Raw genomic sequence first — 18,429 nt, forward strand, 5'->3', positions numbered from 1 at the left:
AACATGAGGAAACTTTTTGGGGCTGATGACAATGTTTGGTATCTTGATTAGGATATTAGTTTTCTGGATGTATACATGTAGTAAAACTCATAAAATTGTGACTTTTAAATATGTGTAAATTAATACATATAGCTGATTCACTTCGTTGTACAGCAGAAACTAACACAACATTGTAAAGCAGTTATACTCCAATAAAAAAAGAGAAAAAATGTATAAATTAATGTATTTCAATTATATTTCAAGGTAGACAGAATAAGAGAGAGGCCTTTTTTCAGAATGATCTTTGCACTCATTCCAAAGGTGTAATTCAAGCAGATGGGGTGGGTGTTATGAAGCTTGGACCTTGGTTTTATCTTTCTTTGGAATTCCTGGTCTTGATCTTGTTTTTCCTGAATCAGTACCTATTGATACCATCTGACTTAACTGGCCCTAGCAGAGGCATCACTCACTTGGTCTTGAAGATTATGACCTCTCCCACTCTCTGAAGTTTATCTTAGCGTAACTCCTAAACATCTATTATGGTGATCTTTCTAGACCTAGTTTACACATGACATATTTTCATATAAACTCCCAATATAAATAGACTACATTCTTCATGAAATCCATTGAACTTATTCATTCATTTTTAAAAGAATAAGCCTACGGAGAAAATATTTTACTGAGCCACAGATAGCAATATACCTATGAACTCTAAAGACATTATAGTTTGTATTGTGTGACTTGCAGATACATTATAATGGTAATTAATTTAAAGTTCTGTCAAGGAATAAATAACGTGAGAAAACTATTATTTTGGGAGAGAAGTTAACATATCATTTTTTCATTTATCCATATTCTTGTTTATAGAAGAGATGCTTAGCAGAAAGGTGAGGTATGACATATATGTCCTTACAAAATGCTAGACCTGTGTAATCTGCACTACCTGGTATAGAACTCAGTATTGTGGCCTGATAGTGCTCAGTAGATGAAGATTAAGTTGCTTCTCAGATTTAAAAGTAGTATCTGGAGATTGTAGTTAACTTATCTCTGACCTAATATATCTATGGCTGTCTGATCCTATACTCAAGTTTACTCGGTGTACACAAGGTACTTTGCAGAAATGAATATTTTAATATTTTAGCCTAGTTAGTACTTTCTGAGCAAATAAATCTTCAACTTGAATTAAAGGACAAGCCTTGGAAGTTAAAAAGTGTCAGACCTAGAATGATTTGCTCCCATTCAAAGAGTAATAAATCTTACTTCCCTGGAATCAGTTGCTTTCATTCTGTGGTAGGGACTTTCCCTTTTCTCTTCCTGAGAAAATTTGTTCACATCCAAAGATGGATGAAACTCTGGGTCATGGAGCCAGCCATTTACATTCCAGTGGAGCAGTTTTCTTTCCCTCTCCCAGGAGGTGGGGTGGCAACTAAACAACTGTCCTATTCCTATTTAAATTGCTGGATTCATAAGTCTAGGGTTCTTCTCCTATGGCACAAGAGAAATCCTTTGTGCCATGGGCCTAATCATAATACAGCTTCAGAAGGGGAACAGATTGAGGCATGAGGAACTGATGTGTTTATTGCTACAATAGTCTTGCTGATCCAGAAACTTTACGTTTACTTGTAGGATAAAATAAATGCATAAAGATATTAAAAACTTATCAGGATAGTTCCAATTAATATCTAGTCAGAAAACAAGTACACTAACAATCACTTCCATAGTTCAGTTCAATAGACGTACAATTTTCAGATTTCCAGAAATTGCCAACTAGGGAAAACATTGTAGTATGTGGGAACGACCTCACTGTATCTCAGTGAGATCACGTGCAATTTTTCTAAAGACGCTATTGCCATACAAAATAAACAGATGGATTACCAGTAATATGAAGAGTCTTTGTACTGTGTAGATTTGGACAACAGTGTCTTTAGGAGCTAAAGGTTAGGTTGCTCACAAATGCATGGAAATATCCGGGAGACTTTTACAACTGTTCAAACAACTACTGAATAGCTAATAAGAGTTCCTGCCAGTGCTGCCATCCATGGGGATGCATAATGCGTGAAGTGAATTCCGGAGCTGTTGAAAGAGGGAACCAGAGGTAGGGAAGAGTAAAATAGAAGGTGACATAGAAAATACAAAAGGTTGAAAGCTGACATAGAAAATACAAAAGGTTGAAAGGTGACATAGAAAATACAAAAGGTTGAAAGAAAATTTTCCAAGCACCTGTGGGGCAGGGTCTAGAAAAGTAAAATGAAATGTTCTCAACTGCTTTAGTTAAATAAAAAGTAGTTAATGACAATGCGATACAAGATAATATTGTCAGCTTATATAACATTTTGGCATATCTGATATGTTTTGACATGAATTCTTTGTTGGCAGAGGTGAAGTTACACAATCCCTTTGGGAAAAATGATACCTAACTGAATGTAAGAATAAAGATATAGTATGTATGCAATTCGAGTGTGTACACTTCATGGGACACAGTTACAAGTTAGACAAGACCTAATATTTGTGGCCCATCTTGGCTAAGTTTTTATCTTCCATGGACAGATGGTGTTGGGTAGTGGAAGGCAGAGTGGAAAAGGAGGCAAGTGTCTCAGAAAGCAAGGAGACTTAAGGTGGACCCCTGATGGCAATCTTCTCCAGGCCCAATTTCTTCAAACTGAGGAAAGGAAACATGTATAAACCAATGAGGAGATTCTGGATTTTTATACATGGCCTTGAAATCCTAGCTAGCCATGGGACCCCCGAATCGTTCTCATGGCTACATAAGGTAGAATGGCCAACCAGCACCAAGTGATTTAAACCATTAGCTTGGATCTTGATGTGTTTGGTTTTTAAAGCTAGACCCTTGATGTTTGGCCTGATAGCTACACATGCTTGTCCGATCCATTACATTAACTTCACAAAAAGACACCACCACATTTGGGCTTGATTTAGCATTTTATGGTTGAATTTTACTAGTTTTATGGCACAATTTCTATAGGAATAAGCTTTTCATTGTCCTAACATTTCATAATAAAGATATGATTGTGAGTTGGTGTATTTAAGTGAATTATACTGATATGATATTTTAACTTGATATATTTAAGATACACACTTTAAAATATTAGGGAATGATTTGAAATGAGTAAAGTTATATACATGTGAAAGTTTTTGCCTACAGCAGTGCTGGGGAAATTAATTTTATGATGTGTAAAAGTCACTTTAATTCATTTCTTATTTCATTATACAAAAGTTTTTAAGTTTTTTTTTTTTTTTTTTGGCTGCATCACAGACCTTAGTTCCCCAACCAGGGATCAAACCTGTGTCCCTTGCAGTGGAAGAGTGGAGACCTAACCACTGGAGCACCAGGGAATTCCACAAAGTTTTAAAGCTTTATTTACTCAGAGAAGAGAAGGAAGGGAGGAGAGCAAGGATAAGGAAATGAAGAAATTTTGAAATTTTCTTTGAAAAGAAAGTGGAAGAAGAAGTTTCCAATTAATATTTTTCCTTCCAGATCTTTTGAGATATAATTCACATACAGCACTGTGTAAGTTTAAGGTGCACAGCATAATGATTTGACTTACATGCATCATGAAGTGGTTACCACAATAAATTTAGTGAACACCTATCAACTCCTACAGATTCAAAACAAAAGAAATAGAAAAACAAATGTGTCTTGTGATGAGAACTCTTAGAATTTAACTTCTTAATACTTTCCTGTATAACACAGAGCAGTGTTAGTTATATTGATAATGTTTGGCATTACATTCCTAGTATTTATTTAGCTTATAACTGGATGCTTTTCCCCTTTGACTATTTTACATTGTTGGCGCTTACTCAAGCAGTGCCCCAGAAGCAGCCCAGACTTCTGATGGCAGCAGGGTGCCAGATTTTCCATGACTGCCTTGCTGTAAAGCCCCAGCCCAAGCAACATGGGCACGCTCACTCCACTCCACAGCGCAGCACTAGATCTGGGGCAGCTCTGACTAGGGAAACGATGTGCTCGTGGGCTGCAACTGAGCAGAACCACAGACACCTACACAGGCAGATCATCAGACCTCTGTAAGCACACACACTCCACTTGCTTCAGCACTCTTCTCCTTTGGGGCAAAGGTCCCAGTACAGGGAGAAGAAAAAACACACACTTAACGGGGACAAAACCAGCTCAAGCCCAACCCTCAGCAACTTGAGAGTAGACCCTGTCCTCGATAGGGCAGTGACAGCCACTGAGCAGAGAGGAAGTCCTGCTTCATTCTCTACACAGCCTTTAGCTTCTCTGTCACCAGCCACACACGGTACCAGGGTGATAACTGCCAGCACTTCCTGAGGAAAGATATGACTGGTGTCCACATCAAATCTAGCTCTCCCACCAAAGGCATTGGGCACCCGCAGTCTGCATATAGGTACTCCCACATAAGAACACTCCCTCAAGACCACAATAGGTAACTGTTTCCACAAAATTCATAGAGACAGAGAAAGTAAGGTAAATGAAAAGGCAGAAGAAATATTCACAATTGAAAGGGCAAAGAAAACCCCTGAAAAAATAATGAAACACCAATAAACAATTTACAAGATAAAGAATTATCTTGTGGTAACAAAAATGCTAACTGAATTAGGGAAGAGAATTGATCTAAACACAGATCATTTTAACAAGGAACTAGACAGTATTAAAAAGACCCAGTCAAAAATAGATGATTCAATATCTGAAATAAAAAACACTCTAGAAGCAATGAATAGCAGACTAAATGAAACAGAACACATAAGTGATCTGGAAGATAGAATAATGGAAATCACCCAATCAGAATGGCAGACAGAAAGACAAATGAAAAAAAAAATGAAAGCAACATATGATATCTCTGGGATAACATTAAATATGCCAACTTTCACACTTACAGGGGTTCCAGAAGAAGAGAAAGAAAAGAGTATCGAAAGTATATTTGAAAACATTATGGTTGAAAACTTTCCAATCTTAAAGAAAGAAACAGATATCTAGGTCCAGGAAGCACAGAGTCTTAACAGACACACACCAAGACATATCATAGTTAAAATGGCAAAAGTTAAAGAGAGAATTCTAAAGGCACCAAGAGAAAAGCAAAGAGTCATATACAAGGGAACCCCTGTAAGGTTATCAGCTGATTTCTCTGTAGCCTCAACAAATTTAAGGGGATTGAAATTATATCCAGCATTTTTTCCTACCACAATGGTATAAAACTAGAAATCCATTACAAAAAGAAAAATGGGAAAAGAAGAAACACATGGAGACTAAATATGCTACCAAAAAACCCCACAATGGGACAATAAAGAAATCAAAGAGGGAATAAGAAAATACCCCAAGACAAATGAAAATGGAAACTCAACACTTCACAATTTATGGGCTGCAACAAGAAGTTCTAAGAGGGAATTTAATAGTGATGCAGGCCCTTCTTCATAAAACCAACAAAAATATCTCAAATAAATAACATAACCTTACATTTAAAGGAACCAGAAAAAGAACAATTAAATTTTATGTAGACAGTTTCCATCTGTAGTATATCTATAATAAATATTGCTCTATTCCTATTTTCTATTTTATAAATCAATAAAAATGTTTACACAAACAAGTTTTAACTTCAAACATTCTTGCTTCAGTTGTTGGCAAATTCTATACGAAGCTGCATTGGAAGGGAACTTCTAGATCTAGACAGAATTCTAGTTTGAGAAGAACACTAAAAACAAGTCCCCTTAATTCTCAGAAGCCCTATATTATGGTTAGTGCCTTCAGAATATCTTCACAATTCTACCAATTACTATATATTGAATATATAATGTAGGATAGATACTTTCACAATCAGTATTTAGTTGCATCACACAATGCAGCTTCTTTGAGGGTATTTGCATATTTCCTGTGAGGATCTATAAAAATTAAGACTATCATTTTGGAAAGGCTTTCAACACCTGAGTCAGTGGCAATGACAAACAACTTGAATTTTTCTGGCAGTATTTTCCAGTCCTTTCCAACTGATATTATAAACCATCTATTCTTTTTCTGCTTCTTTTGTGGGATTTTTTTTGTGGAGTGTTCTAAACCTTGATAACTCTACTGTTTACAGTTCTCATGTTTTGCTCTCTTCCTTTTCCAGAGCTCTTCAATAGAACTTTCTGCAACAAGGAAATGTTATCTATCTGTGCTTTCCAATATGGTACCCAGTAGCCACATATGGCTATTGAGTACTTGAAATGCAGCTAGTGAGACTGAGAAACTGAACATTTAATTTAATTTAATTAATTTCGATTTAAATTTAAATAGCTACATGTGGCTGTTAGACATCTACCTTACTGGACAGCTCTCTGCGACAGATAAATGAAAGAGACAAAAGTATTTTGGTAAGTCAGATTAATCTTGGGCTTTGAACACATGAGGAATGACTCAATCCTACAGCATCATATGTTAATGACTCAGATTCTTTTAGATCAATTTATGACTGAAAATGAATGCAACCCTGGCAGTCAATAAAACATATCTTTTTGGCTTTTGACACTTTATATTAATTACCAACTGGCAAACTTCTCTCTGGAACTACTGGTCCTAAGGCAAGCATTATCCATAATAAAAAATGATTCTTAAAATTTTTTCCTCTTTTCCATAAGAGAGAATACTAATATATTCAGTTTCTTCAAAACAGGTCCTGGTTCATATAGAAGGTGGGACAGGAGAAGTCCTGGTCCAGTCCAGTCCAGCCAAGAGGACTAACTGAAAAAGTTCTCATTTGGCTTCTTGGCCAGAAAGTATGACAAGCATCTTTACAGTCCTTTCTCCAGACACCGTATCACTCCTCCTATCCCCAACCAAAAAAGCGTATCATACAACTCAGTTCATTCCTGCCCAAATATTTCAAGATTGTTTCATTGCTAGTAAGACGTATGTTTATGTTTCAAAGAGCTCTCTTCTTGTCAAAAATATCAAAATCACCATGGCATGGAAAGCATCCATGAGATGAATAAAATATTTTATTAGTACTCGCACTTTTTTGTCAACATCTTTATGGAGTATAATTGCTTTACAATAGTGTGTTCGTTTCTGCTTCACAACAAAGTGAATCAGCTATGCATATACATATATCCCCATATCTCCTCCCTCTTGTGTGTCCCTCCCACCCTCCGTATCCCACCCCTCCAGGCAGTCACAAAGCACTGAGCTGATCTCCCTGTGCTATGTGGCTGCTTCCCACTAGCTATCTGTTTTACATTTTGTAGTGTATATAAGTCCATGGCACTCTCTCACTTCATCCCAGCTTACCCTTCCCCCTCCCTGTGTCCTCAAGTCCATTCTCTACATCCATGTCTTTATTCCTGTCCTGCCCCTAGGTTCTTCAGAACCTTTTTTTGTTTGTTTGTTTTAGATTCCATACATATGTGTTAGCATACGGTATTTGTTTTTCTCTTTCTGACCTACTTCACTCTGTATGACAGACTCTAGGTGCTGGGGTTTTTTTTGGTTTTTGTTTTTCTCCAGTGGTGTGCTGGACTCTCCCTTCCAGATGGCTGGACTTTTACAAAGTCTTTCTCATCTGTGGGTATCTTCCCAAGACAGCATTCCCAGGTTTTCCCAACCTGGGCTTAGAGAGACTGTGGAAGGTTTGCTGGCTTCTGCTAGTTCTGCAGTCCATATGGAGGTATGTCTGTCTATTACCAGATGAACAGTGGGTGGGACTTCTCCTGGGTCCCTGGGTCCCTTGTGCTGGATTTCACAACTCCCAAAGGAGTATTTTGTTTGTGGGTGGGTGCCATTTGTTAGCTGTTAAAAAGGAGGACAAAAAGGAGGCATATCTTTCACCACCTTGATCCTGACATTACCTCAGTATTTTACGAAGTCAATTTTCCTCAAATTTTTCCATATGTTGAATATTGTCACAGTAAACATTTCAGCAGACTTTTTGGTAGAAGCTGACAAGCTAATACTAAAATTTATATGAAGGACGAAGAACCTAGACTATTCAAAAATTTTAAGAAAGAAGAATAAGTTGGAGGACTTTTCCCTGACTTCAAGATTTAATCAAGTTACTATAAAGTTACTGTAATCAAGAAAGTGTGGTAGGGCTTCCCTGGTGGCGCAGTGGTTGAGAGTCTGCCTGCCAATGCAGGGGACACGGGTTCGTGCCCCGGTCCGGGAAGATCCCACATGCCGTGGAGCGGCTGGGCCCGTGAGCCATGGCCGCTGAGCCTGCGCGTCCGGAGGCTGTGCTCTGCAACGGGAGAGGTCACAACAGTGAGAGGCCCGCGTACCGCAAAAACAAACAAACAAACAAACAAACAAAAAACCAGAAATGAAACTCTGCCATTTGAAGCAATCTGGATGAACCTAGAGCAGGGGCCCCCAACCCCCAGGCTGTAGACTGGTACTGGTCCAGGGCCTGTTAGGAACTGGGCCACACAGCAGGAGGTGAGTGGCGAGTGAGTGAAGCTACATCTGCCACTCCCTATTGCTCCCCATTGCTTACATTACCACCTGAACCATTCCCTCCCTCACCCACCGCCCCATCTGTGGGAAAACTGTCTTCCATGAAACCTAGAGCATATTAGGCTTAGTGAAATAAGTCAGACACAGAAAGACAAATACTCTCTGTTATCAGTTACATGTGGAATCTAAAAAATAAAACAAACTAATGAGTATAATAAAACAGAAACAGTATCACAAATATAGGGAAAAACTAGTGGTTACCAGTGGGGAGAGGAAAGGGGGAGTGGCAAGATAAGGGTAGTGGATTAAGGGATACAAATTACTGTGTACAAAATATAAAAGCAACAAGAATATACAGCACAGGGAAATATAGCCATTATTTTGAAATAACTTTAAATGGGATATAATCTATAAAAATATTGAATCACTATGTTGTACATCTGAAACTAATATTGTTAATCAATTATACTTCAATAAAAAATTATCTAAAGATTTTCTATAATAAGGTGTGAAACTTTCATCTTTCATATGCTCCAAAAATTTTACTATTTGTATTTTGTCTTGTATATTTTGAACATAATTTGTAAATGATTATGTATTCGATGTTTTTCTCTTCAGTTCCATTTTTATGTTCAGTTTTATTTTTATGCTTAGGAATGTTTTGTTAGGTTACATATGTTCATCTGTATCTTCTAGTTCTATTATCTTTTATTAGATATATGTAATATTAATCTATCACCAACTTGATGCCTGGTAATTGCTTCATGATGTGTACATAAAGTAAAACTTCTAATTTTTAATGTTTCCGTTGTAATTGGCTACCACTGCCAACTTTCTTATAATTCTGATAGCTATTCAAGTTTCTCTGGTTTCCAGGTAATAGTTTATCTGCAATTCAGGGTAACTTAGTTTTTTTATTTTTTAATAGTTCAGTCTTATCCTTGCTTTTTGTCGTTTCCTTGAGAACCTCCAGGGCAACGTTAGAAAAAACAAAGACTAGTGGTAATGGCATGAATCCTTGTCTTGCTCATCTTCATGTCCCTTTATAGCATTTGGAATGTGTTTTGACATAAAACTTAATATCTACTGAAGAGATGAGTGATGTAAAATTTTCTGGTGAACCAAGTATCTTTAATTTTCAACAATTTGGAATGTAGAATTTTTTGGCCCCCTTTCACAGATGGCGAAATTGAGGTTCAAAAATGTTGTATCCCTTACACAAAGCCCGAGGGCTAGTTTAAGAAAATCTCTCCAAAACTCTTTTCCTATTATGTGAATAGTGGCCATTAAGGTCTATTGAAAAAAGCTGGCTCTGGCGTCGCTGGTAAGTTCCGTTCGGACTTAGAATACTAAGCTAGCAAAGGTTCCAGCAAGGCATAGCTACCCTAGTAAGTTACCTTGGGCTGGGTCTCCGCAGTAGTCAACACCAGCCCTGTGGCAAGGCGGGGTCTCACACTCTAACCTACATGATTTACAGGTTTACAGGGGGCGAGGGGCAGGCTGGAATTCACAGCTTATCGGATGGGGCCAGCCTGTCTTGGAAGCCAGGCGCTGGCCCTCAAACCAAGGGGAAAGCCAAGGTTTGCTGGTCTTCAGCGCTTATCGTCCCCTCAGCCCCGGTCGCCTCCTCTCCGCCCCCTGCAGGCCAGCCGAGGAACTGCTCAAGGACCGGGTGGGGCCCGGAGCGCGGAGCCGACATCTCTAACCCGCTGAGCTTTGGCTGTTCCACCTACTGCAGGCTGGCCACCCCGCCGCGGAGACAGCGGGCCATGGCGCGGGTGCTGATCGTGGGCGCCGGGCTGACGGGAAGCCTGTGCGCCGCGCTGCTGAGGAAGGCGGCGACCCGTCCTTTGCACCTCGCTGTGTGGGACAAGGCCGAGGACTCAGGTGGGTCGTCTCCCGGCCGAAACGGGGGGGAAAAGAAGCCGGCGGGGACCACGGCTTCTGAGGTGGCGTGGGCCCTCCCGGGGTAAGTCTGTGAAAAAAATCCAGCAGCTCGGCGGGCGTCTGGTCACGTGATCGGAGACTTCCGGCGCCCGTAAGGCCTGAGAGGGCGCGCGGGTGGAAGCCGCGACCCCGGCTGGGCTGGGGGGTGGGGCGGGAGTGCCGAGAGCGCTTCAGAGGGCGGCCTGAGCGGCCTGGGAGGGATCCTGACTGGAGTTTGCAAATCCTGGGCCTGCCGCTGTCGCTAAGAAATGGATTTTTTTCTTGGCCGCTCTGTGCCTTGGAGGCTTATCTCTAGATTGTGAGAATCCTCAAGTGCTCATTGACCAAGACTTTACGAAGATTTAGTTGACAGCATCCTGTCCATCTCCTGAAATCTGACTGCAAGAGGGAAAGCATTCGTTGATTCGTTCATTCTGACGTTTCATTCATTATTTTGTTTTCTTTTGTCCGTTCGTTCATTCCTTTTACTCAGATTGGTAAATAGATGCCTCAGTCACAGTGCTGAAGGGTGGCGCATTATTCATGTGTTCTTTTAAAAAAATATCTCACACTCAGTGACCAAATTGTCTCTTAATTACTTCCTGACAATGTTAGATGACAAAAATCTTCAGTATAAAAAAAGTTTTCTAGATGTCTGTAATCTGGAGAAAACAATATTTAAAAATATATTAATTATTATGAAAGTAAAAAATTTTTTTAAAAAATTTAAAATGTTTCCTGAAACAGTTCTAAGTAATCTGTTTGTGGTAACCTGGGGTGAATAGCGTCAACTGCAAAAGGTTCGTTCTAATGCACTAAGACATTTTCCTGGGGACTAATTCAAGGGGGAAGAATGACCACAGCCAGCAGTCCTCATAATCCACAGAGCACAGTGGACTTGGGTGCCCAGTACATCACCTGCTCTCCTCACTATGCCAAAAAACACCAGAGGTGAGTCAGGTGAAAGGGGTGGAATCAGTCTTACTGGTTGTAGGATGTAAAAAGATACAAATCATCCGTTTTTAGCAGGGTTAAACTTTGACCCTTGTAATATAGTGAAATTATATTATCATCATTGATCATATTAGCAGTAAAAGGTTAACCTGAGTAAAGCGGGGAGATTGTAATACATACCTCATCCAATTGTTGTGACCATCAGATGAGATGTTGCGTGGAACATAGTAAGGGCTCAATAAATAAGAGTTCATATGTTGGTGCTGAGGAAGAGGACAGATAGCTGTGATGGAAGTCAATCTTAACCAGATTTAAACCTGGTGTATTGAATATCTTGCTTTTTATTTTCACTGTCTTTAATTTTGAAATATATGAGAAAACAGACCTTTGACTAAGATTAGCAAAAGACTATGGATTCTCAAAACATTTCCATTCTTCACCTGAATTATAGTTTTTATTAACATAAAACATATGTTGAGTTGTTCATAGAAGATTTCTAGTTATTATTTAGGATTGTAATCTCTAAGAATTCTTGGAAGAGAATATAGTATTTAGAGCTAAGTATAGCTTATAGTTATGTTATACATATTGATTTATTTCAGTTTTTATGATGAACTGTTAGCTCCTGGTGTTTTGAAGCCTCTGACCTCTCCTATTGAAGGAATGGTGATAAAAGAAGGAGATTGTAACTTTGTGGCACCTGACGGAGTTTCTTCAATTATTAACCATTACTTGAAAGAATCAGGTGAGAAGAGAATTTTTTCTGCCTTCTTTTAAAGTTAGCATTTTAAAATAAAAGTTATACACATAAGTAAATATTAATGCTATAAAGAAAGTTATAAAATAAAGTAAATGTTCTCCTACTCACCACTCAATAGCTAGTTGTCTTCGCCTAAAGTAATCATTGTTTCCAATATATGCTTCCAGAAAAATGTTTATGCATCTATCTATTGTTCTACGTGGCTGTCTCTATTTACCTATTCATATATTTGTATATATTCTTTTTTAAAACAGAAACGAGATTATTTTACATAAGCCATTCTATACTTTTCTCATCTATGTTTATAATAAATCAATCTCTATCTCTATCTATGTCTATATATATCCTATTGGTTCTATTTCTCTGGAGATTCCTGACTGATGCATAATCATAGAGTGAATCATATCTTGGGTCTATTTTCATATCAGCAAATTCAGTGTGCTTCATTCTTTTCAATGCCTGTTCAGTATTACATGGTACGTGTGTATTGTTATTTAGTTGACTCTTAACTTTCTGGTAAGCATGTGGATTGTTTGGGGGGGATGAGGGGTTGTTTTGGTTTATGCTAATACAAATATTACTGCAATGTTTAACCCTGACATACTTTTGAAAGCATATCTGTAGGATCAGTTCCTAGCAGTACAGTAGGTGTGTCAATGGTATGTGCATTTTTTATTTAACTAGGTTGTGCCATCTCTTCCTCTTAAAGAATATCTCATCAATAGTGAAGGAGAACGTCTCTTTCCACACATCCTGATATTATGGAAATTTAAAAATTTTGCCCATGTGATGGGTTAAAATGGTATCTCCTTGTGTTTTGATTTGCATTTACTTAATTATGAGTGAGTTTATGCATCTTTGTTTTGCTAACCACATCTGTGCTTTTTTTTCTTGTGAATGTCTTATTCATAACCTTTGCCCATTTTCTATGAGGATTTTCATTTGTTCTTTATGTTTATTTTATAATGTTTATTTTATAAGTGTTTTAAAATGGACTTTTTTGAAAAAGATGATAAATAATCTTGGATGATAAATGATTTATTTTTTAAAACAGAAATAAGCTTCTTGATGAATCATAAATAATTGCCCAGCTGAAGAGCACTGAGGAAAGGTATAAGGCTGAGTATTTGTTTTGTTTCATAAGCTATTTCTAGAATAATTACTGTTTTTTTTGGTCTCCTTCATCAAATATTACTAATTGGGAACCCTGAGAATCCTTGATACTGGGCATGGGAGGGGCCAGTGAGATTGAATATACAACATGAGGACATAGTAAATACCATTCTGGGTGAAGCCATTTCTCCATCTAGGATTTAGTCTATGAAGGTGTATTCATCAGGATTTTCCAGAAAAACAGAATCAAAAGGATATATATATATATATATATATATACGATATATATATGATAAAGATTTATTGTATAGAATTAGCTTATGTGATTTTGGAAGCTGGCAAGTCTGAAGATCTGCTGGAGACCCAGGAGAGTTGATGGTTTAGTTTCAGTCCAAAAGCCTGAGACCCCAGAGAGCTAAAGGTACCGTTCCAGTCCAAAGGCTGGTGAGCCTGAGACCCAGGAAGAGCTGATGTTTCAGTTCAAGTCTGAAGGCAGGAGAATAAAACAATGTCCCAGTTCGAAGGCTGTCGTCTTCGAACTGAACAGAACAGAACATAGGTCTGTTCTCATTTATTGTCTCATGTGTTCACATTAAGCTTATTACAGAGAAAACTGCGTTTATTGACATCAGTTTTACCTACTGCCTGTCTTACTCCTGGGAGGTCAGCCTTTCTGTTTTATTCAGGCCTTTGATTGATTGGATGATACCCACCTATGTTAGGGAGGGCAACCTGATTTATTCAGTCTACCAATTTAAATATTAATCTCTTCTAAAAACACCCTCACAGACATACCCAGAATAATGTTTGCCAAATATATGGGAACCCCCATGACTCAGTCAAGTTGACACATAAAATTAACCATCACAGATGGTGACACCATTTGGACATTTTGTAGAATGTCACCATCAGCTTCATATATTGCCACCATACAACTTTAAAAAAAAATCTCATTTCCATCATGATTTTTACTTAACCCAAATTAGATGTGCATACTTAATAAAATTTCCAAGTACTTACTAATTGTATTATATATCTAGCCATCCATGCATGCATACATCCATTCATTCAATAAACATTTACTGAGTGCTTACTATATACTGTTTTAGGCACTAATGATACATGAACCAAAGTCCCTGCCTCATATAGCTGAGGGATACTCCTTGAATACATTGTACCTACACCCTTTTGTGTTACGTGTTTGGGGGAATATATGCTTTATTTTCCAATTTTGCTTTGGAAACTCTTGGCAGAAGAGGTCATATTTAATTATTTGTAGCTCAAACAGAATCTAATAGTACCTTGTACATAGTAGGTAGGTATAGTGATATAGATTTAGATTTCTAAGATATATAAATATACATATATTCATTCTAATTTAGCCAATTCTTAGTAAAAACCTATTTATTCTTTCAATTTGTACAGTCTGTTCAGAGTGTGAGTACTTTAGATTTTCTTATCACTATGTAAAATATTTATTTCAAAAGTAACTTTTAAAAAAGAATTACATACTACTGGTAGAAAATTTGGAAAATACAGAAAAATAGCAGGGGAAAGTGTCACTATGATATATAAATCAACAATAAGTCCATTTTGTGACATACTTTCTGCTTTTTTTTAAAATGAGTTTTTATATAATTGAGTTCAAGGTCTACATATTTTGAGTGTATATAAACTTTTTCTTAGTTTATTTAAATATTATCTTTGTACTGCTTCAAGAGGTCTTTCCACCCTCTACCCAGATCCATTATTATAGGCTTTGTAGACCCTATCTATACCATTTAAAATTTTATAATTATATCCATTTAAGCATTCTTTAAACTTCTTTAAAGCTTTCTGTGCTATAAATGGTTTCTATCTTATTTTAGTTGTTTCCACAATATAAGTCGAGAGTCCCTGTAATCAGAATGACCTGGATTTATATTCACATTCTACCACCATTTCCTAGCTATGTAATATTAGGAAAGTTTTAAAGTCTATACCTTGGTTCTTTCATTGGAAAAATGAGAGCAATAACAGTACCTAGTACTAAGTTTTGTGAGGAATAAAGGATATAATGCACTCATTGTCAATTTAAGCAAATAATAGGCCATGTACATAGAAATCTCTTGATAAGTGTTAGTTTAAAAAATAGGCTACTTGAATGAAGCTGACCTTTGCATGTGCTCAGCGCATAAGAACCCAAATTGCCAAGTCATTCCAAAAAATACTCTACATTTTGGGATCAGTTGAGTTCATAACCCCACAGTCTGATGGTCCAACCAGTTTTATTTAGTTTGGGACTAGACTTCCAGGGAAATTATCTGTATTGGGTATGTCTAATCAGGTATGCTTTAGAATAGGTTCAACTCTCTAAAGCCAATATTTAAGTAGACCAGTTTCCCAGAATAAGTAGTAAAGGGCAGGAGGAAATAGGCACATGCCTCTTCACCTTATGGTCTGTTCTCATTTATTGTCTCATGTGTTCACATTAAGCTTATTACAGAGAAAACTGTGTTTATTGACATCAGTTTTACCTACTGCCTGTCTTCCCAATTAATACAATCTTCTTGAGTAAGTAAAATGTGCTTTTCCTGTTGTTTTACTTTTTTGGTTGTCATTGTTCGGGGTGGGAGAGATTCAAAAGAACAAAAGCTACTCTATCATTTGTTAAGTGCTATTTATCTGATACTATGTTAGGCTCTTAACGTACATCATTTCTAATTCTCATATAGCCATTCAAGGTGGTTATCATTCTCCCCATGTGCTAATGAGAAAAATGAGACTCCAGGAGGTTAAGTACTTTGCTTATGGTGGCTTAACTAGTAAGTAAGAGACCAGCACTCTCTTTAAGCTGACCCTGTTGTCATTTCCTTTTAATGATCTCATGGAGGACAATGAAAGGGTCTCATACCTATGATTTAACATCTTTTCCTTTCCAGGTTTTCCCCTACAGTATGAGAGACTGCTCCCATCCTACCCTGGTTCTACATGTCAGTGGACACCTGGCTCAAGAGAACAAACTCATAGTGCCCTTCCCCTAGTCCCCCTCTTTCATTGGTTAGTCCCTGTCCCAGGGGGAAGGGGCTACTAAGGAGTAATGCCATTTTACTTCTTTATGCAAACAGGAAGATCAATCACCTGCTGGTTCCTGCCTATGACCTTTAGACAGTGATGAACCAAGTCCTTTTGCTTTTGAATAAGGCCCATGTTATTAAATCATTCATAGGAGGATGAATTTAGTTTCCAGGACAGGGTGAGCATCTTTTATTTAGTTTGGCCTACCATAGGAAGAACTGTTGCTGCATTTATTTGTTTTTATTTTACCGTCTACTTCAAAAGGGACATTGACTAACAATCAGAAGTCAACATGGGCAATGTAACTTGTCAAAGTTGACAGGATCGATTTATTAGAAAAGATGGTTTAATTTGAAGATACTATCAGCTAGTGTGATTTCTTTCTAATAATATATAATTTTTATCATTTTCTCCCTTTTTACTTTTGTGTTTACTTTCTTTCTAAAATTGATGTAAGACAATTAAGGCTGGGCAGTTCTGTCTCAAAATTTCTCCTAGGCAGGTGATCATGGCACTCATCCGTAACAGTCTCTGTCAGAGAGAAGGTAGAAGGTAGCCCAGGAGCCTTGGTTAAGCACTCTGCAGTTTAAGCAGTGCATTTAGACATTGCTTACATCTCTTCAGGTCCATCTCAGCAGTTCTGAACTGAAACCTTTTGTAGGAAATTATTGGAGGAAAATGAATTTAGATTCTCTCTCTAAAATGGAAGAAGGCAGGGGATACACATTGAATAAATAAATAACAGAAACATATTTGCCTTTGTAAAATGGCTAAAACTTCTTTGTGTTCTGATATCTTTGTAGTTATCTGGAGACTTTTTTATTTTTATGAAATATGTGCTGGGGAAATAGCGGTAAATAAAACACATGGACCTTGCCTTTGTTAATATAGTGTAGTGGGGGGAAAAGACAAAAACTAATTTCACACACATAAAAAGGGTACATAATAAATGCTAAGAAGAAAGAGTGAGAGCCTTGTGAGAGAGCTATAATAATAGGACCTAAACTAATGTGAGTTTGAGAGGAGTGAGGTATGGGAAATGTGTCAGGGAAAGCATCTCTGAGGAGCTAATGTTTCCATGGGCACCTGAAAGGTGAGCAAGAGTGAACTAGGCCAACAGCTGAGTGGTGAGAATTGCATGCAGTGGGCATATCAAGTTGCAACTGTTCTAAAGTAGGAGGAAGATGGTGCATTTATGGAATGAAAAGGTCATCATGACTGGAGCGTCGTGAATGAGGGAGAAAACAGTAAGAGGTGAAGTTTAAGAGTGAAGCAGGAGCCCGATCATAAGGGGCTTTGTAAGCAATGTTAAGATTTTATACTTTATCCTAAATGCAGTGGGAAACCACTGAAGGATTTTATGCAAGAGAGGGACATGGTCAAATTTACTCAGCTCAGATTGAGAGATATTATCTAGTTCTCTAAGTGTTTAAAAATGATTTTCCAGAGCCTATAGATTTGGTCTTGTGGTCCTTTCAAAAGTTATTAGTTACTTTCACAAGGAAATGGCACTTCCCCTGAAACTGACTCCTAGCAATTGGACAGGAAAACTTCCTGGTTAGTCAGAGCAGCTATACCATTGCCCCTAACTCTTGGAAAATGCTATTTTTTGAGTGACTTTGCCAGTGGTGGTGTTAGATTTGGGTCTATCTATCTACCCCAGTGGTCTCACACTTTAAAGTACATGGTAACAAACCTGGGGGCTTGTTAAATGCAGGCTACTGGGCCTGATCCCCAGATTCTGATTCGGTAGGTCTGGGTTGGGACCTGAGAATTTGCATTTCTGACAAGTTCCAAGGTGCTGCTGGTGCTGACTGATATACATCTTGCAGAACACTTTGGGACCCCTGGGATATATGTCCAAGACGTTTGACTGGATATGGAGAATTTCTAGTTAGTGGACTTCAATTCTGTTAAACACACACACCTACTCACCACCAAAAACAAACCCAATGTAATGCTGTTTTCAAAGGGAATATTATGTGAAAACACAACTGAATGAAACATATAAAGTCAGTTGACTTAGTTGAGGTCCCAGTCAGGGCCAGGACTAAAGTGAGGTAAGTGAGGGGTGAGACATCCTAAATCAATAGAACAGAGGGAAGTGGAGCCATTCTGGTTGGAGTAAAGGGGATGGTGGGTGTGAGTTGAAAGCTCCAGTTATTTGTGCCTTCCCAGAGGAGGGGCCTTAGAGAAACCCTCAGGCAAGTTGAAGCACTAT

At 38.0% G+C, this 18,429-nt stretch overlaps 1 protein-coding gene across 1 annotated transcript in view; it reads left to right on the top strand.

Moving 5' to 3' along the window:
• Window positions 1-10,131: 10,131 nt before the first annotated feature.
• Window positions 10,132-18,429, top strand: part of RNLS (renalase, FAD dependent amine oxidase) — a 268,840-nt gene continuing 260,542 nt past the window's right edge. The window contains exons 1-3 of the mRNA XM_082854010.1: window positions 10,132-10,285; window positions 11,170-11,275; window positions 11,881-12,023. Coding sequence (XP_082710136.1) covers window positions 10,168-10,285; window positions 11,170-11,275; window positions 11,881-12,023 — 367 coding nt within the window. The 5' untranslated portion in view covers window positions 10,132-10,167. The remainder of the gene's footprint in view (window positions 10,286-11,169; window positions 11,276-11,880; window positions 12,024-18,429) is intronic.

The sequence above is a fragment of the Leucopleurus acutus genome (genome assembly GCF_964270905.1).
Source record: "Leucopleurus acutus genome assembly, chromosome: 14".
NCBI classification, from domain to species: domain Eukaryota; kingdom Metazoa; phylum Chordata; class Mammalia; order Artiodactyla; family Delphinidae; genus Leucopleurus; species Leucopleurus acutus.